This window comes from Tasmannia lanceolata, unplaced genomic scaffold (assembly GCF_043159265.1).
Source record: "Tasmannia lanceolata isolate RefF3 unplaced genomic scaffold, GAP_Taslan_0.1 ptg000012l, whole genome shotgun sequence".
NCBI lineage: Eukaryota > Viridiplantae > Streptophyta > Magnoliopsida > Canellales > Winteraceae > Tasmannia > Tasmannia lanceolata.
Genome location: NW_027518689.1, coordinates 58,100,577 through 58,121,572, shown reverse-complemented (window position 1 = coordinate 58,121,572; position 20,996 = coordinate 58,100,577). Strand labels below are relative to the sequence as shown.

Genomic DNA, 20,996 nt, shown 5'->3' with positions numbered 1-20,996 from the left:
ATGGCTTAAAACTTAAAAAATCCTTGGAAATTTTTTTTGCCAGAAATATTTTTACTGCAATCCAAACGGCGGACAAAGCCCTTTTTTTCCTGAATAATGTCTATAGCAAAAGGTTACTTGCATTGTTGACAGATCAACAGGGGTCCACAATTGAATTGACTAGAATTTGTTTGAAATCACCACTGAAAAAAAGGCATTGTAACAATAATGAAATTAGTATATTTTTCTCTTGAATATAAATTTTTTTTGCCGTAATTTTCCTTGTGGAATCAAGGTTTTGCTTGAGAAAAGGTGTGACCTTTCACCTTGTACATACAAATTGAGTTAGAATTAAAGAATGCAAGAGCTAGGTGTGCAACTTGGGTCTGGCTCAACCCGAACCCAATGGGTTCAACCCGATTTTGGCTCGGGTTGGGTTGGGAAAAGCCAACCTGATTTAATTTCGGGTTGTGTTAGGGTTGAGGCCTTGGCAACCTGAACCGAACCCAACCTCGGTCCTCTAATTTTCTCATGATTTTTTATGATTATGCTATTTTTTCTTGTATTTTTCTATTTGGCCCTAGATGAACTCGAATCTAACCCGATTTCACCCCTAGATGTTGGGTCATATGTATTATTTGCTAAAAAACGAAATGGAATCAACTCGAATCTGACCCAATTTTATAGTAAAAGCTCAACCCAAAATCCAAAAAATCTCCCATCACCCGTACTTCAATGTTCTTTTTGAAATGTTTCGATATAAGTTGGGGGCAATTGAGTTGGTCAATGGCCTCAATAGAAAAAAATTCCGCAGTGGGGCCAGATTTGACCAAAAAGGGTGAGCCATGAGATCGTAAGCCCCATTCTGTTCATCCACAGGATCAAAGCGGATGACTGTAATAATGTATTGGCCAAGTCTGTTGTGGCACGTGTTTCGTAAAGGGCTCCACACGTGTCTCAGCCCTCGCACGAGGCTACCACGAAACACAAGGGCACACACAACCATCGCTCCTCGAGGAGGCTACATCTCTGCAGTAGCTCGGCCCGGGGACTTTCCTTGGTCTGTCCAACTGCTTGAGTCAGACGCGACCAACCCGCTTCATCTCAATGACTCGAAGAAAGACAAATTTTCCCCTACTTTTATACACTGATGTCCCGTTTAAAAGACCCGATGTGGGACTATTTTTAAAACACTAATGATAGTTTCACCACTAATATTACACATAAATTACCATAATACAAAGAACCTTGAAGCTCTCTTTGGATCAGAAACTTGGATACTGCTGAAACGAGAAAGTGAATAAAAAAGATCTTTCGAGCTAGTTAGGTTGCAGGGACACATGTTCTCCATGATTTTCCATTAATATCTTTCTGGGTTTCTTGTTTTACTTGTTTCATTCACATGTAATGGAAAGGAGTTTTCTGGGGTTTTATCCTAATAGCCATATGTTTTCTTCTTATTCTTCTGCTCTGGCCTATATTCCTTTCAACAGACATGGGTTTTGGGTTAATAACTTTGTGGGTTCCTTCTTCTTCATCATCTTTCACTTGCTTACATTTCTATAAATGCAGAAGCCTCCTCTCACGATGGGATGGAGATTGTTTTTTTCACTATTCTTCGTCTTCTTTCAGCTTCTTTATTTGGTAATTTCTGGTTTTTCATGAGGGCTTTTGTATTTTTTTCCCTCATCAATGGCTATGTTGGGGGGTCAAAACTGGTATATAGAAGGGACAACATCCTTAAATTCCTATTCCTTTCATTCAGGAATTTTGGCTCTCCATGTTCCTCTTTTTTGGATAATGAAATCTCAATTTCTGAAGATTCTGGAGACGAGATTTCATTACCGAATTCGCGACAGGTTCAAATCGAATCCGGGGAACAAGATGGGTTTTCTTTTTATGGGAATGGAATGTGTGGCCCTGTTAGAAGGAATCCATCAATATTAAGTTTTTGGGAAAGTACATCAAATTGTACAAATTGGGAAATACATGAAGATCCTATGAAAAGGATAGTATCAATTCTTTTGCTTCGAGGATGGGATTTGAGCCTCTCAAATGAGCTCATCATTGATCTCGACGATTCAAATGTAGCCCTGATATTGAATGATTTGTTCGATTCGAGTTCAGATGCCGAACTTGCATTCTATTTCTTTAGACGGTCTGAGATGTGCAATGGATCAAAGCATGGAGTTCGATCAGTTTGTACGATGACACATATTTCTATTTTGGGGGGAATGAATCACCTTGCAATGGATTTGCTTCCAAATCTTATTAGAAACAATGTTGACGGAGAATCATGGCAGGACTTTGTATTTGATGTACTCAAGGAAACATATAAGGATAGAGGAGTTTTGGAAACTGTATATAGTATGATTGTTAACATTTATGTTAATGATAACATGATAGACATGGCTGTGAAATTCATTTACCAGATGAAACTACATAACTTCTTCCCATCAATAGGGGTCTGTAATAGTTTTCTTCAGGTATTGTTAGAATCAAAGCATATGGAACTGGCTTGGGAAGTGTTGTGGGAAATGCAGAGCCGTGGAATGAGTCTTAATGCTACAATTATGAGCTTATTTATTCATGCTTACTGTGCTGAAGGTAGTTTGGCATCTGCTTGTAAATTGCTTTTCGATATGAAAAAATATGGGTGTGTAACAGATGTTGTTGCATACACAATAGTGATTAATGCACTCTGCAAAAGGAGTCTCCTTAAAGAGGCAACGTCATTGTTTTACAAAATAGTCCAAATGGGTATGCATCCCGATTCTGTTTTAGTTACTAATATTGTTGATGGCTACTGTAAAGCGGGAAGGATTGTCGAGGCAATGGATGTTTTAAAAGTGTCTGGCATTTCTCCTGACATTTTTGTGTATAATAGTTTCCTATCAGAGTTATGTAGAATTGGTAATATAGTAGAAGCCGCTAAGATGTTTGATGAAATGTCTGAGTCAGGAATGTTTCCTGATTGTTGTAGTTATACTACTATAATTGGAGGTTGCTGTAAAGCTTGTAAAATAGATCAAGCTCTTATGTTTTTTGGCAAAATGTTGAAAAATGGACTTAAACCAGCCATTATAACGTATACAATGCTGATTGATAGCTATTGTAAGATTGATGATTTGCAAGGGGCAGAGTATTTCTTTAAGATAATGTTGAAAGAGGATTTGAAGCCGGATGTCGTCACTTACAATGTGTTGATTGATGGGCATAGCAAAAATGGTCGTATGCATAAGGCTTTTCAGTGGCTTGATATGATGAGGACAGCCAATGTTTCTCCGGATGTTGCGACTTATAACATTCTCATCCACGGCCTTATCAAGAGAGGCTTTGTGAAGGAGGCCAAAGAAATATTTGATGAACTTGTTAGAAGGGGGTTTTCTCCCGACCAGTTCACTTTTACCAACATCATTCATGGGTTGTCTAAGGAGGGTAACTTCCAAGAGGCATTTCTTATATGGTGCCACATGGGCGAAATTGGTATAGAACCTGATATCATTACTTGCAGTGCTCTCCTTAATGGTTTCTGCAAAGCATGTCGTATGCAGGAAGCAAATGCTCTATTTAATAAGATGATTGATGCTGGTTTGAATCCCGACTTAATATTGTACAATATGCTTATAAATGGTTTTTGCAGTGAAGGAAATATACATGATTCTTGCCAATTGGTAAATATGATGGCGGAACGTGGTATAATTCCTAATGATGTCACTTATCGGGCATTAGTCCATGGTTTTCAAAAAATTGGGGTTAATAATGCAGCTAAAAATGCCACCACCAAGATCCGACACATATTGCTGAAGAATGGTATTGATGTCGACGAATGTCGGTACATGGCCAAGTGCGAAGTAGCTGATTAAGAGATTACATGGGTTCGATGGTCACCCCTGTGTTTCCTTATGGAAAATATCCGCCAAATGAATTCTCTAGGCCATCCAGTAAAGGGAGTGGTCTACCACCTACACGTTTGACATGCAGTTAATCTGGCACCTGCCTGTGCTCTGAGACCAAAGGCAATTATCATTAATTTGGACTTCTGAAACTTCAAAGACATGTAAGTTCTTGGTATTTTCTTGGTTGGTGATGTTGACTGAACAGAGTATCTATAACTGTTATATCGAGGTATATAATGTTTGTGCATGAAGTTTATTCATGTTGTGTATAAGAAAGATAAGTTTCATTCGGTGGCCATGATTTAATAAGAAATAACTACATGATACTATGCCTTACACAGTTACAGAGAGGAGCTCACTTATTGATGAACTAGAGGGGAGCTCATTCACCGATGGAGCAGTCTCGTCATTGCTATGTTGTAAGTACTAATTCTTTTAAGTACCATATGTGAATCTTTGAATGTAAATTCGTCTTTTTCAGTTTAGGTACAATAGCCTAATAAATGTCTCAACATTTGATACCTTTCCACTTGCCTTGTCTTTCCCTTTTTTCTTTTGTGACGTTAGATTAAATTTATGAGAATGTTAGCAGGCTGCAGAAATTCTGAATCTTTGGAACAAAACAGATCTCGGTCTATTTATTCTTTCTTTCTTGTTCTGTTATTTAATCAATAAATAATGTTTCCTGATTGTTGTAGTTATATTACTATAATTGGAGGTTGCTGTATTGCTTGTAAAATAGATCAATGCCTTATGGTTTTTGGAAAAATGTTGAAAAATGGACTTAAACAGGCCATTATAACATATACAATGCTGATTGATAGCTATTGTAAATCGATTATTTGCAAGGGGCAGAGCATTTCTTTAAGATGATGTTGAGGGAGGGTCTGAAACCATATGTCATCATTTACAATATGTTAATTGATGGGCATAGAAACCAATGGTGTGCGTGCGTCTGGGAATTCATTCTACATTTCTTATGTGAAAGTGTAGCTCTTGAATCCTTGAACCTTCACATTGAACTGGTTGTAGATCTCTAGATTAATGAGCCTTACCTATGTGCGTTCACTAGGGGCCATGAGAACAATGCTATTGAAGTAACAAAAGCTTGAGTTTGTCATTGAGCTATCTTTTCCCCTGATGCTGAAAGGAATCTGTTGATCAGAAATTAGATTGACACCCTCTCCAAAGAAACTCCTATCTGAAACATATCCATTTAATTACATTCGGCAACTCTCTACTATGAAAGTGGCTGTGAATTGGGAGAATAGCAGCTTGTAGGACTCAGTTCATCTCTAATAGTGCCTTATGGCTTTGGCACGAGAGGGGGTCATTTAGCTCGAGCTCTTTGCTATTTGATCATTCATTCGTCTATATTGTCTTATATAGTTTGTCATATTCCTGTACAATGGAAAGGGATGTTACTAGGAAAATGACTTGAGGCTGCCTGGGGGCGGGGGCTGGCGGGATGGCCTGTGACATGAAATTCTAAGTTGCTATTTCTTTGCTGTCTCACAGGGAATTCCCTATCATAAACTCATCCGGTTCCAAGGCTCTTGGGGAGGATATTGATTTGAGAACTCGAAAAAATTCCGCATCGATCAGTGGACTAAGGAGTGTTAGGTTTTCCTAATCCGTTAATTTCATTTGAATATGGGCAGGAGTAGTAATTGTAGAATGTGGGGTGAAGCTGTGTAGTTTTTTTTATTTTATTTTTTAAGATGTGGAACAAGAGGGTTTGCTTGATATTTTGGGGTAATTTAGGATGAGTTCATGTTGGCTTCTTAATGTGGGGATTCAGTTTCACTATCATTGACGATTGGTCATGGTATGGAAGAATTTTGTTTCTATTACTTATTGAAGCCAATGAATGACCTGGAGTCCTCAAACTGAGGAGGACATCTCTCCTGAGCAACATACCCAAGAGATTGCACCATATACACCTCCTCAGTCAAACTACCCATGAAGAAAGGCATTTTTGACGTCCATTTGATATAGGGGCCATCCTTGATTGACAGCGAGGGAGATAAAAACTCGGACATATTTGATGGAAAATACCCAGCGACAACCAATAGCCTCAGCTCCAGAAGGAAGGGGAACCAAATCCGGGGTATGATTAGATTGAAGGGCCTCCATTTCGACATTCATAGCAGCACGCTAGCCACAATAGGTGAATCAACTGAAGTAACAGGACTAGAAGCAACGGATACCTGAGTGGCAGCAGCCGGGATCTCTGTCTGGGAGGAAACCTGCTCAGGCATGACATTAGATGCCTTCTCTTTTGCTCGTCGTTGGTAGACCTTAGTAACAGGCGGTGGGTGACACAGTGCATCTGTAGTAGGAGGACTAGGATGATCAATAGGATCATGAAGAACGGGGATAGGGAGAGGAAGCAACGACGCTGAAATGACAGAAGCATCTCCTGAAGTGGGAGGAAAGAACGGCTCCGACTCAAAGAAGGTAACATCGGTTGAAACAAACATGCGTCTCAACCATGGGATATAGCAACGATAACCTTTCTGGGTACGAGAGTATCTTAGAAATACACATTTCTCTACCTTACGATTCAATTTATTAGCACCTGGAGATAGATTATGGACAAAACAGACACATCCGAACACTCGCAGATTCAGATGAAAGGGCTCATCCGTAGGATGGAGAACCGAAAAAGGGGTAGAGCCATCCAGAACAGAGGATAGAAGATGGTTAGCTAAGAAACAAGCAATGATTACGGCATCACTCCAAACCATTTGAAAAAAGCATAGAGCGAGTGATATCGAGAAGGTAGCGCAGCTTGCGCTCAGCCAAACCATTTTGCTGTGAAGTATATGCGAATGAAGACTGATGCACAATACCACGAGAGGATAAGAAATCCTGAAACTCAGTAGAGAAATATTCCCTAGCGTTGTCAGTGCATAAACATTTAATGATACAATTGTATTGGTTAACAATCTATGCATAAAAAGTGCGACAAAACATGAAAAACCTGAGATCGATCCTTAAGCTAGTATAACCAAGTAACACGATAATAATCATCCACAAACACAATAAAATATCGGTAACCAGAATGTGACATAATCCGTGAAGGACCCTATACATCTGAATGTACTAAAGCAAATGACTCATAACACGACTAACGACTCTAGAGGGAAAAGGCACACGACAGTGCTTCCCGAGTTCACAAGACTCGCAATCAAAAGACTGAACAGTAGATGACACAACTGACAACTGGCGAAGCTTCTGTAGAGAAGGGTGGCCTAAGCGACAATGCCACAAGTAAGAAACAACAGAGTTGTGCAGAATATGACGAGGTGGGCTACTGTCCAAGCGGTAGAGCCCATCATGCTCACGGCCCGAGCCAATCATGCTCCCAATTGAGAGATCCTGAAAGACACAATAAGACGGATAGAATGAAACAGAGCAATTTAAATGTTTTGTAAGCTGACTAACATAAATGAGATTAAAAGGGGATTTAGGCGCACACAAAACAGAAGATAAAAAGCCCAGAATGGGGCGAAAGAGTACCAATACCCGAGATAGGAGTGGATGTCCCATCAGCGAGAGTGACCGAGTGGGAATCAGAGGGAAAATGGCGAAAAGAGCTTAGAGAAGAGGAATTACCAGTGAGATGGTTCGAAGCCCCATAATCAATGATCCAGGAGTTGGAGCTACTAAGTAAGGATGCTGGAGAACTACCTGTCTGGGCAAAACTCGTAATGGCTGTACAGATGCTCAAGCGAAGACATCGAAACTCATCATAATCAACTCGTGAAATGGTCAGTGTATCCTTAGCAGGTACAGGAGCCGAGTCAGATGGAATATAAGTATCAGGTAGACCGGCAGCAGTGATGTGGGTCGAGCGTGGAGATCGAAGCTTAGGATGGAGCTGAAAACTGATATCAACATGGTGGCCCTCTCTCTGACAATAGGTACAAAAGGAGCATCTTTGGCCGCGACTAAGATGACCACCACCACGGCCTCCACAGCCACCTCCACGACCAAAGGAGGCACCACCACGGCTCGAACGAGAACCGCTATCATATGCTGCTAAACACGAGCCATCAACAGACACTTGCTACTGAGGAGTCACCAGGAGAGCACTGCTGAAGATGGGAATAAACTTCCGTGAGTGAATGAATGGATCAAGATCCAATAATCTGCTGACGAAGATGTGTGTACTTGGGACCCAAACTCTCAAGGTAATAACACCACACATCTGGTCCCTCTGGTGAGCAACAACAGTAAGATCAGACGTGAGAGGCATAAATACATCAAGCTGCTGGCAGAGGGCTGCGAACTGACTGTAGTGGGCAACAGTAGACATATCTCCACGGAGAAATCGTATCCACTCAGAGTACGTGGAGCAGATACGGCTGATGTTGGCCACACCAGAATAAAGAAGGGTAGTCTGATCCCAGACCTGCTTCGATGTAGGAAGAAGCATCAAGGGACCAACAATATGAGAGGCCATACTCTGCTAAAGTATTGTACGGGCTAGGGCATCCTCCTGTTCCCACCTATCATGGGTAGTATCAGTAGGAGGGGGAGGATCACACCGAATGATGTGGGCCTTTCCACGAGCAACGAGATAAGTCTTGACTGCAACCTTCCAAGTCACATAGTTTGTCCCATCTAATTTGACAAGGGTCATCTTTGGGACTAAACCATCCACAGAGAAAGAAGAAGTCGAAGGAGAGGGCATCGCATGGATCCCATGGGTCACGCCGGTAGATGGATTCTCAATAACAGGATCCATAACGACAAACAAGAAGAGATAAATGACAACCCTGACTATGTGGCTCAGAAATCACAGATAAATGAAAAGAGGGACAAACTAAATGAGGAAGAACATGCTAAACGCGGCTTTGACGAGAACAGACACATGAAGTAAAGCGCAATAAGGCATCCATAGGGAACAAATACGAAGATGCGAACGAGAGAAAAGGAAGAAGGGAAGATGGAATGGCAATCTAGTGCATTAGGGAACTAGGAAAAATAGAAAAGCTGCAAAGGAATAGAAAATAGACGATTTAAATGATGGTTAGGGTTAGGGTTTTAAGAACAAGAAAGTAGAATAAGGTGGGGGCAGGGTTTTAGAACATGTGTTGGGGTGGGATAGAGGGTGTTGTATTGATTTAGGTAAGGGAGAGGGGATGTGGCACTGATTTGGGGTTGGAGGGGGTGACACTATTCACAGTACTGTTCACGGGTTAGGGTTTGGAAAGGATGGATTGATGGATTTGGGGTTAGGTTAGGGCTAGGGTTAGAGTTAGGGTTAGGGCTTTGGAGTGGAATCGTCGATCTTCAATCTGGAGCTTCGCTCGGGTTTGTGGCGGAGATGGGGATGGGTTTGTCTGAGAGAGAGAGAGAGAGAGAGAGAGAGAGAGAGAGAGAGAGAGAGGGCGAGGCGGACGTGGTCCCTAGGGCATCGTAACCCTAGGGCTCTGATACCATGTTAGAGTGGAAATGAGAGAATAAGAAGAGTTGGGGACTTGCTCCCCCTCACTATGATATTTATATTATAAAGACAAGTGCAATGACTATATTGCCCTCAGGCTTATTACATGTATCTAACATCGCTTTATCTATATTTCTCTCTTATAGACCCCGCAATGGCCGGAGCCTCATGCACTGGGCCGCCCTTTCTTATCTATATTCTCTCTTGGCTCTGTCTATTTTGCAAGGAGACAATTAGGATGCTACAAGGCCACCCTTGACGACCAAACACACCAACGGGTTTACCACTACTCTACCAGTTGGCTACTCACCCACTACTCTACTAAGACACAGTGGTGCATCCACACAGACCTGCATCCAAACAGACCCCAGAAATGTGAATGAAATAGCCGATAAGTTGTGGAAAAATAGGGGTGGGATGGGTGTTGTATTACTGGCAGTTGCTGCCCACCGATGTAAACTTGTAATTTTTTATTTTTTAGGGTCCAATCCGACGATCGGATTTGATGGAGGCAGAAGTAAGAGCACATACAACAGACAGGGACAGAGCACGTATGGAGGCTAGGGCATTACATGAACCAGATATTTGAAAAAAATGAGGGGTTTGTGGAGTGTAACCACCTTCCTAGAAGTGGGAATGAAACAGCCCATAAGTTTGGGAAATCAGGGGTGAGAACTGTGGAGTTGCATTACTTGCAGTTATGCCCACTGATTTAAATTTGTAATTTTTCTTTGATTATTTCAATAAAATTATCCTTTCAGTCTTTCACAAAAAAAGGGTAAAAAAATTGAAGGATCTTGTCAAAGATGTAAACATCCCTGTCATCTACCCAATCAAGTGATCTTTCCATTCAACCAATGAGTAAATTGGAATGGTTAAAATCTTCAAATTGGCACTCCTTTTCTAAATGATCTACAAGAGCTTCTTGCATTTTGTGAAGTACAGTGTCCTACATTTCCCAATTGCATGAGGGTTATTCTTAGATGGTTGTAAATCAGATAGCTATTAGACTTTGGCATACATTGTCCTACATTTCCCAATTGTATGAGCGTTATTCTTTGGTGGTTGTAAATGAGATATATGTTGGACTTTGGTATAAATTGTTATGTGTGTGTGTGTGTGTGTGTATATATATATATATATATATATATATATATATATATATATATTGAGGAAAAGGATTGTACGCTCGAGCGTACAAAGCTTATGGTACGCTCGAGTGCCCCAATCACATGGGTCCCACATTTTTTGTGCTGATCCAAAGCATTCATTTGCAAGGCCCTATCATAGATAGGGTGTGTACCAAAAATCAGCTCCATTGAATCATCCTAACCCCTCCAAAAGTGGAGGGCAAAAATGGGCAGATTTGTGGTCTGTCCATTTTGCCCTCCACAAATGGATGGGTTAGGATGATCCTATGGAGCTGATTTTTGGTACACACCCCATCTATGTAAGGGCCTTTCAAATGAATGCTTTGGATCATCCTAACAAAGTGGGCCCACATGTGATTGGGCACTCGAGCGTACCATAAGCTTGGTACGCTCGAGCGTACAATCCTTTTCCTCACACACATATATATATATATATATATTCCTGTTATTTTAGATTCGATTAAAGTTTAGATCTGTAAAGTGTTTCTAATTAGTGATCATGTCTTCAATTGGACATTACTGTTTCTCAGGCTTGAGCATTTTACTGCAAATCTCGCCAATTTTATTCAGCATGGTGGTCTGTCTGCAAATGCTGCATCTCTCGCCCCATCTCTAATAGAGGTACATATTGCACGCATTAATTGTATTGCTAAATCACTATCTCTCTCCCTCATTCTAGGGTTTTCTTATCTTATAGGGTTTCTATTAGCTTTGCAGCAGATCTCTAATTTTGGATTAATATTTTCTCTGATTTGATCATTTTAAGTTTTTCTTTTTGCACGGATATAATGAAGATTAGACTAGATCTTTTGAAGAGAAGCTAGATCTGCTGAAGATCGTTGCACACTGTATTTTTGCACCCCATAATTCTGGTTTTGCTTGGACTGTTGGTGGTTAAAGGGTTTTTTGGTTACTTTTCATTGTAATATTCTTGTCTTCTGTTTCAAGTATTGAGGGTGCCGCCGTGCCGGACTAGGAAGCATATTTGATTTGATTGAGAATTATTATATCCAACAGTTGTAACAAATCTTGCTCTGATACTATCTAATTCCACCAACACTCAATACCTCGAGAAGCCTAACAACCAAACCCAAGCATATCCTATAACCCAAGCCCATGATAGGCCAATGCCAGATATCTTTATTCTGCCAAATTCCAAATCCTACAATTTATCCTAGGCCTAAGTTCTTACTCGAGCATAAACATATTAAGTATAAAATATTAGTACTCGGGAGAATGTGGGGAAGAATGTGGCTAAAGGTCCCTCTACCATATGTAGCAAAATTTCCAAACTAGAGGGTATGAATACAAATCTTTGGCCGAAAGCTAGAACCCATTAATTTGGCAGCCATATGAGAAATTTTTATGCAAAATCTTCTCGTTTAGATCCCTTAAATATTGCTGTTCATGTTTGATGCAGCTAGTGGAAGGAAAATGGAATTCTTCAAGATTATAAGCATCTCAAATTTTGAGAAAAGAATTTGATAGCTCCTCGATTTTTTTTCATAACTGTAGTTCATGGGTCGAGTGATTTGTGTAGATCTGCATTACTAGCCCACTGAAACCTTGAGTCTTGAAACATGGAAGTGGTGAGAGGAGGTACTAGAATGCCATGTTTTGTCTTAAGTCTCTTCATCCTCTGATGTATAACCAAAAAAAAAAAATGTAAATTCCAAATTCTATGAACAAATCATGTCTTAACAAATCTCCTGATAGAATAGTAATTAAAATCTCTTAACTTTAAAGTTAGAAAGAAAAGAAATCAAAATCAGAGGAATAAAACACACGTAGTCCATTAAAAAGATAACATAGGTGGGATTAGAGACTTTAGTAGGAATGAACCTATGACATCATCATTCCTAGAAGCGTCAAGCAGACATACTTAGATAATCTGGTGTTTCTCATTCTTATCTGTATGATGTTATTCTTGAATGAATGTGGACCGATTTTAATAGAGGGTTGTAGTTCCTCATATGATGCATTGGATTATATTTTTTGTTTTTCTAGAAGTGCTCCTTATGATGCGCTAGATTGTATTCCTTATTTGAATGTAAAAGGAAATCAAGTTAGGGGTAGGGGTTTCTTTAGTTTTTTTTTTCCCTTATGAACTTTGTTTTGAGTGTGGTCTACATATGCTACTAGTGAACGAAGACCACAATCCTCAAGATGACTGTTATCTTCTAATCTTCATTGAATACTGTTAAACAATGTGTAATCTGACATTTAAAAAAATAATAAAAAACGAGACTAGCTTCGTGCATGTTTGAAGGTTGTCTTTCTCATTCTTTATGGTGACATGGTTGTAGGTGTGAATTAATCTACCAGTTGAAATCAGATTTCACACATCTGGCTAAGGACCAACATGCCATTAGTCATGACCGAGCTTCAAGCCCAGATTGGGAATTTCCAATATGCGGTGAAATGGTGTTTCAGCAGGTGGACTTGGACGGCCGTTCAACTCTCTGGGACTATATTTATTATTTTGTAAACTGCCCTACTAGGAAATCAGCTTGTATACGGCTCAAGTGGCGAAGGCCCTTAGCTCAATATGAAATCCTATTTCATTGCAAGACGCGTTCGAACAAGGGGAAACACCAAAGATTGCTTCGAAGTTGGATCCTCATCTCGTGTAACCACTCCATGTGTCTATTTATTCTTTGCCACTAACAATTATCTTACTTTGCATGTAAATGTAGTATACTTCCAAGTAAAAACCCATTTCATCATTCTCCGAAAGAGTTGCATATGTGCATGCTTCATGTGAGTACTAGTCATGGATCTTTATTGTTTTGAGTAACATGGAGAATGTGATAGCAAGCATATCTTTGAATTATGAGCAAGTTTGTTGGTTGAGAGCCAATTCATGGATGACCTGTCTGCTAATGACGATGTACTGTGCTACCATTGTAGTTATACATATAGATAATTTATCTTTAAGCTACATAAATGAGTTAAAACAAGATGAATTTCCACATACTCAATTCCAAAATTTTCTCTCAAGCATTCGTTTAACATGGTTTTGACCGTAAGATCATGTCAATATATTTTAGGCAGAAGTACAAAAGGTTGACACTAATTCACAGCAAAACATGTTGCAAATGCAGAGATTATATTGGAAAGTTTACTTGGTTGGACTTGGGTTTGGATTTTCATTATTGCGTGGGTTACAGGCCCATATGCATGATAGAGGTAGTTTAGTTATTTTCTCTTAAATAAGGTATATTCCCATTTTCCAGGAGATAAGGTATTTTGGTCATTTCTCATTTGAATGGGGTTGGTTATTTTTCCATGAGATAGGGCAAGTTGGTCATTTTCCATGAGATAGGGTATTTTGGTCATTTTCTATTCGACAAGGGTATTTGTTTGATAATATATGGGTGTTTGGCTCATTTTCAATGAGATATGAATTAATGAATATGTTTGTTATTTTCCATGATCGGGATACTTCAATCATTTTTCATGACATGGGTATTTTGAAAATGTTTTATGACAGAGAAGTACTTTGGTTATTTTTTAATGAGTTAGGGGTACTTTTGGAAAGTTTATTCATTTTCCATGAGATAGGGTTATTTTAGTCATTTTAGTCATTTTCCATGAGACGGTGGTATTTTACTCATTTTCAATGAGACAGTGGTATTTTAGTCATCTTTATCCTATGAAGGTACTTTGGTGGGGTTTTCTAGTCCATTTGCATGATATAAGGGAATTTTGGTCATTTTATGTAGAGGGGTGTTCTTATTTAATGTCATTTTTCATGAGATGTATTTTGGCTATATTCAATGAGATATGGGTATTTTAGTCATTTCCCATGTGATATCAGGTGGACAATGGGAGCCATCCGGCGTTACTGGACAGTGGGCTTTCAATGTGGGCCCATCCAGAAAAAATCAAAAAATATATAATTTTCCTTTATATACTTGTAAATCGAATAAATTTTTTTCTTCCTGTGGAATAATTTTCATTTCAAGTTTGGTAATCCAAACCGTAGAAAATGTTAGATGTTAAACTTTGATGGTTCTAGCTTGAGGAATCCGGGGCCGTTAGATATAGAACGCATTCTTAAAGATCGGCGAATGGAGTGGCTAATCATCTCTAGCTCACGAAGGAGTGTTCAGATTGGCACTTGAGGCCTTTGATTTTCTCCCTCCTTGAGGAGGTTTTTGTTCTTGTATCTTCCCCTTTGCTTTGCTTCCTTTCTCCTCATGATTGTCTCAGTCATGGTTCGTTCTATTTAATAAGTTTAACCAATTAAAAAAAAAGGATAATTACATTTACACCCCCTCTAGTTTCTGACACATCCACTTCAACACCAATAGTTTAAAAAGTGATAAAGACATCCCCTCTAGTTTCGTTTTGTTTAAGGTTTGCCCCCTCAGCTGAAGGTTCGTCTATATATTGAAGGGTTAGGATGATCCGATGGAGCTGATTTTTTGGGCACACCCTATCTATGTCAGGACCCATCAAATGAACGCTTTGGATCATCCAAATAATGTGGGCCCATACCCGAATCCAAAGCGTTTGGTAGTGTTTGGATTCGGGTATAGGCCCACATTATTTGGATGATCCAAAGCGTTCATTTGATGGGTCCTGACATAGATAGGGTGTGCCCAAAAAATCAGCTCCATCGGATCATCCTAACCCTTCAATCTATGGACGAACCTTCAGCTGAGGGAGCAAGCCTTAAAGAAAACGAAACTAGAGGGGATGTCTTTGTCACTTTTTAAACTATAGGGGTTGAAGTGGATGTGTCAGAAACTAGAGGGGGTGTAAATGTAATTATCCCTAAAAAAAAAGGAAATAAATTCCAAGAAAAAATTCTGCCAGAAATATTTTTCCTCCAATCCAAACGGGCCCAAACATGATTCATTATGAGCATAAGGAGGTTCGAACCATTAACAGAGCAAGGTTGCCCATTAACAGAGCAAGGTTGCGGCCTCAAAACTATAGAACAATCAGATTCAGAAGTACTCTCCCATAAGCATTTTTCTGAAAGTTCTTGCTACACTACCTTCTGTGAAATTCAGAACTGAAAAACCTATTCATTTTCCTGAATGATATAGATATATGGAGTTTATATATATATATATATATAGGAAAAGGTGTGTGTACTCGGTCGAGTAGATAAGCTTATCTACTCGGTCGGGTTAAAAACAGTGGGGGCCCACATTTTTGGGGTGATCCAAACCATTCATTTGAAAGGCCCTTACCTAGATAAGGTGTCCACGAAAAATCAGCCCCATAGGATCATCCTAACCCATCCAACAGTGGAGGGAAAAATAGGCAGATTTGTGGACAAGCTGTGTTTGTCCATTTTTTCCCATTTTTCCCTCCACTGTTGCATGGGTTAGGATGATCCTATGGGGCTGATTTTTGGTGGTCACCCTATCTAGGTAAGGGCCTTTCAAATGAATGGTTTAGATCACCCCAAAAATGTGGGCCCCCACTGTTTTTAACCCGACCGAGTAGATAAGCTTATCTACTCGACCGAGTACGCACACCTTTCCCATATATGTGGGCCCCCATATATATATATATATATATATATATATATATATATATATATATATATATATATATATATATATATATATATATATATATATATATGGGAAAGGTGTGCGTACTCGGTCGAGTAGATAAGCTTATCTACTCGGTCGGGTTAAAAACAGTGGGGGCCCACATTTTTTGGGTGATCCAAACAATTCATTTGAAAGGCCCTTACCTAGATAGGGTGTCCACAAAAAATCAGCCCCATAGGATCATCCTAACCCATCCAACAGTGGAGCGGAAAATGGGCAGATTTGTGGACAAGCTGTGTTTGTCCATTTTTCCTCATTTTTCCCTCCACTGTTGCATGGGTTAGGATGATCCTATGAGGCTAATTTTTTGTGGACACCCTATCTAGATAAGGGCCTTTCAAATGAATGGTTTGGATCACCCCAAAAATGTGGGCCCCCACTGTTTTTAACCCGACCGAGTAGATAAGCTTATCTACTCGACCGAGTACGCACATCTTTCCCTATATATATATATATATATATATATACACACATATGAGAATAGAGTTCCTAAGGTGTCACCTCATATAGCTTATATGAGGTGGCGCTTACAAAACATAACGGGCCCACATTTTTGGGGTGATCAAAACCACTCATTTGAAAGGCCCTCAGATGGATATGGTGCCTACAAAAAATCAGGTCCATAGGATCATCCTCACCCTTCTATTTATGGAGGTTAAAAATGGGCAGATTTATGGAGGTTTATACCCATCCATTTCAACCTCCACGAATGGAAGGGTTAGGATGATCCTATGAAGTTGATTTTTTGGGCACACCCTATCTATGTGAGGGCCTAATATGAATGCTTTGGATCATCCAAACAAAGTGGGCCCCTTATGTTTTTAAGCGCCACCTCATATAAGCTATATGAGGTGACACCTTAGGAACTCTACTCTCTCTCTCTCTCTCTCTCTCTCTCTATATATATATATATATATATATATATATATATATATATATATATATATATATATATGAGGAAACTGTTGGTGAGCTTAAGCTCACCAAACTTTTGGTGAGCTAGCTTGCCCAATCACATGGGGGCCCACTTTGTTAGGATGATCCAAACCATTCATTTTAAAGGCCTTATGATAGATAGGGGGTGTACCAAAAATCAGCTCCATAGGATCATCCTAACCCCTTCATTTGTGGAGGACAAAAATGGGCAGATTTGTGTCTGTCCATTTTTGTCCTCCACAAATGGAGGGGTTAGGATGATCCTATGGAGCTGATTTTTGGTACACCCCCTATCTATGATAAGGCCTTTAAAATGAATGGTTTCGATCACTCCCCAAAATGTGGGACCCATGTGATATATATATATATATATATATATATATATATATATATATATATAGAGGAAACTGTTGGTGAGCTTAAGCTCACCAAACTTATGGTGAGCTAGCTTGCCCAATCACATGGGTCCCACATTTTGGGGAGTGATCCAAACCATTCATTTGCAAGGCCTTATCATAGATAGGGGTTGTACCAAAAATCAGCTCCATAGGATCATCCTAACCCCTCCATTTGTGGAGGACAAAAATGGGGCAAATTTGTGTCTGTCCATTTTTGTCCTCCACAAATGGAGGGGTTAGGATGATCCTATGGAGCTGATTTTTGATACACCCCCCATCTATGTAAGGGACTTTCAAATGAATGGTTTGGATCATCCTAACAAAGTGGGCCCCCATGTGATTGGGCAAGCTAGCTCACCATAAGTTTGGTGAGCTAAGTTTCCTCAATTCTAAATACCTCAACTTTGCTTAAATCGCCCACGGAGTTGTTAAGCGCCTTCTTGAATACTAATTACCGCAAGTTGTTAAGCACCTCCTTAATCCCTTCTTCTTAATTGTTAATCGAAGTGCGTAACAGAGAGAAGGATTAGAGAGAGTAATAAGAGAGAAGGATTAAAGAATTGGATGTAATAGGGTTAACGTTTTTTGCGGGATACCTCACCGTGAGCAACCCTCTATAAAACACCACCTGCGTGTTGTTTGACTCATCCTACCCATTCATTCTATAGGACCTCACATAGATAGGATGTCCCTAAGAAACCACCTCCATACCATAATCCTAACCATTCGATTTATAGGAGTTTAATTTGCAGCCATCCATTTGGAAACCTCCACTAATCATAACCATAACCATAACCCATAACCCTAACCCTAATCCTACCTATAACCTACATAACCAATGGGTTGGATGAGTCAACCAACTATGGGAAATGGGATATCTAGAGGGCTGCTCACGGTGAGCGATACCTCAGAAACCTTTTTCTATATATATATATATATATATATATATATATATATATATATATATATATATATATGGAGTTTTTATATGGTGCCCGATCGTCAAGTCTCCTGTGGGCGGTACCACCCTTGATGTTTGATCCAACAAGAGATCACTTTTTAAGATGCTGCTGGTGGATCAAACATCAAGTGTGGTAAGGGATTTCTCTAGATATATGATCAAACCGAAGAGATGAAATGCATCTACAAACTGCACACCCTTTTTGGATTTCATGCGCATGAAATGAAGTTTATTGCATGAAATAAGGCATGCCGAGCAACCATGACATTATTTTTCACGGAATATTAGTTTATGACAGTTGAAGAAAGTAGAGTATAAGTATCCTACCATGCATCTCATGAAAGTCCCATCTCATACTCTTAGGGACTGTTAGGATGTAGGAAATTTTTTTTTAGATTTTCTTTCCATCAAAATGAATTTTCAAGTGTTTGGTATACTCATTTTCCAAGGATTTTTTTTCTAAAATAAATTTTTTTCCTTGTCTTCCAAGAAAAACTGCATACTTTTGGTTGCCGGATGTAAATGCTGAAGAAATGCGTATTAACATTGGTCCATATTCAAAGGCCAAATACACATTATTAGAAGGGCGCTGATATTCTCTCTCTCTCCCCCGCCCCCACCCTCGCTCTCTTGTAGGCTATTTCCCCGCCCTTGACGGCTGGCTAACGTTAAACGTTAGGATTTAACATATACGTCACTTTCCCACCATTTGACTCACTTTCCCACCATTTGACTGCTCTCTCTCTCTCTCTCTCCACACACACAAGAGGAACAGTTGGTGGGCCCATCTTTGATCAATGTACGCCCCGCCCATACCACACCATAGGATAATCCAAACCGTACATTTGATGGGCCATAAACGTAAATAGGTTGCGTCCCAAAATATCATTTCCATAGGCTGATCCTAGTCCTCCGATCTAAATAGAAACTACATCTTATGCAACCTCTATAGATTGTAGGGTTGTGATCATCCTATGGAAATGATTTTTGGGGCACAACCTATTTACATTGTGGCCCATCAAATGAATGGTTTGGATCATTCTATGGAGTTGGTCGTAAAGTAACATTAAGGCCCGTCCACAACATAGGACGATCCAAGCCGTCCATGGTTTGGATAATCCTATGGAGTTGGTCGTACAGTAACATTAAGGCCCAATCGTAGGCCCCACCGATATTTTTTTCAAATTGAAGCGTACCGTCCACAACATAGGATGATCCAAGCCGTCCATGGTTTGGATCATCCTATGGTGTGGTTCGTACAGTAACATTAAGGCCCAATTTAGGCCCCACCCATATTTTTGAAAATGAAGTGTACCGTCCAGACCATAGGATGATCCGAGCCATCCATTTGATGGGCCATAACGGAAATAGGTTGTGCCCCCAAAAGGGTTGGCCCATCAAATGAATGGTTTGGATCATCCTGTGGTCGTATAGTAACATTAAGGCCCGTCCACAACATAGGATGAGCCAAGCTGTCCATGGTTTGGATCATCCTATGGTGTGGTTCGTACCAATTTAGGCCCCACCCATATTTTTGAAAATGAAGTGTACCGTCCAGACCATAGGAAGATCCGAGCCATCCATTGGATGGGCCACAATGTAAATAGGTTGTGCCTCAAAAATCATTTCCGTAGGATGATCACAACCCTACAATCTATAAAGGTTGCATAAGATGTAGTTTCTATTTAGATCGGAGGGCTAGGAGCAGCCTATGGAAATAATATTTTGGGACACAAAGTATTTACGTTTATAGCCCATCAAATGGACGGTTTGGATTATCCTATGGTGTGGTATGGGAGGGGCCTACGTTGTTCAAAGATGGGCCCACTATTCCACCAACTGTTCCTGTTGGGCCCACCAACTGTTCCTGTTGTGTGTGTGGATGAATATCAGCGCCCTATTAGAATTGTATGATTGGCATGATTTGTAGACCATTAAAGATATGATGTAGGTCTTATCAGATGGATGGTCAAGATCATCCAAAGGTGGGGCCGCTGGCCAGGTCTATTGCCGTGCTTCCTTGAGTCCCATAATCAGTTTTCGACTCAAAAATCAATTCTTAAAATTCAAAATGAACAGGGCATTTGTTTCACACCTCTCTTTTATCTTTAAAAAAAATGAACAGGTCGTTAGGTTACATTCTTTACCCTTTCTCTCCCAACATTTCTGTGCTTTTTCCTATTATGGATAACGAAAAGAGTTGAAAAGACATGGAGAATGGCATTCTTTAATCCGGCCTTGGTTCATTTCTGCAAATTTCTAATGAAAAGCTGCTGGGAGAAATAGTTTTTCTGAATGAACAGGAGTCGCTCCATGTGATTCCATGCTACCCATTTTCCCAGTGTTTGAGTGCTTAGGACAGATACTCTATCGACCCTCGCATCCTTTTTTTTCTGATTGAAATGAAAATTTTATTAGTGAATACGAACACATTCACTAAATCAGTGGATTAGGAATCCAAACCATGCGATTTGATTGAGTACTTGGTTGATATGGAATTAGAGCAGGTAATTCCATAAAGTTTTTTTGTTGGCAGGGTGCCAATCACTTTTTCTTTTAAATCCTCTGGATATGGTTTGGGTTAGTGAGTTATTTAGATCATGGATGTTATGGTATATAAATTCAGGAAAAGGTT

At 39.8% G+C, this 20,996-nt stretch overlaps 2 protein-coding genes across 3 annotated transcripts; one reads left to right on the top strand and one right to left on the bottom strand.

Annotated features, from left to right (window-relative positions):
* Window positions 1-1,251: 1,251 nt before the first annotated feature.
* Window positions 1,252-13,320, top strand: LOC143887480 (uncharacterized). 2 transcript variants are annotated; one of them, XM_077391558.1, is made up of 4 exons: window positions 1,252-4,039; window positions 4,220-4,297; window positions 11,018-11,108; window positions 12,794-13,320. In XM_077391558.1, exon 1 carries the CDS (start codon window positions 1,572-1,574, stop codon window positions 3,843-3,845), a length of 2,274 nt encoding a protein of 757 aa, XP_077247673.1. In that variant the 5' UTR covers window positions 1,252-1,571; the 3' UTR covers window positions 3,846-4,039; window positions 4,220-4,297; window positions 11,018-11,108; window positions 12,794-13,320. The 2 variants fall into 2 exon arrangements, with proteins under 2 accessions (XP_077247673.1, XP_077247674.1); XM_077391559.1 differs by having other exon boundaries at window positions 1,252-4,107.
* On the bottom strand, window positions 6,023-8,349 carry LOC143888982 (uncharacterized). The gene is made up of 5 exons (XM_077393360.1): window positions 8,071-8,349; window positions 7,363-7,953; window positions 7,017-7,262; window positions 6,626-6,830; window positions 6,023-6,459 (listed from the first exon to the last, which is right to left on the bottom strand). Exons 1-5 carry the CDS (start codon window positions 8,347-8,349, stop codon window positions 6,023-6,025), a joined length of 1,758 nt encoding a protein of 585 aa, XP_077249475.1.
* Window positions 13,321-20,996: the final 7,676 nt, after the last annotated feature.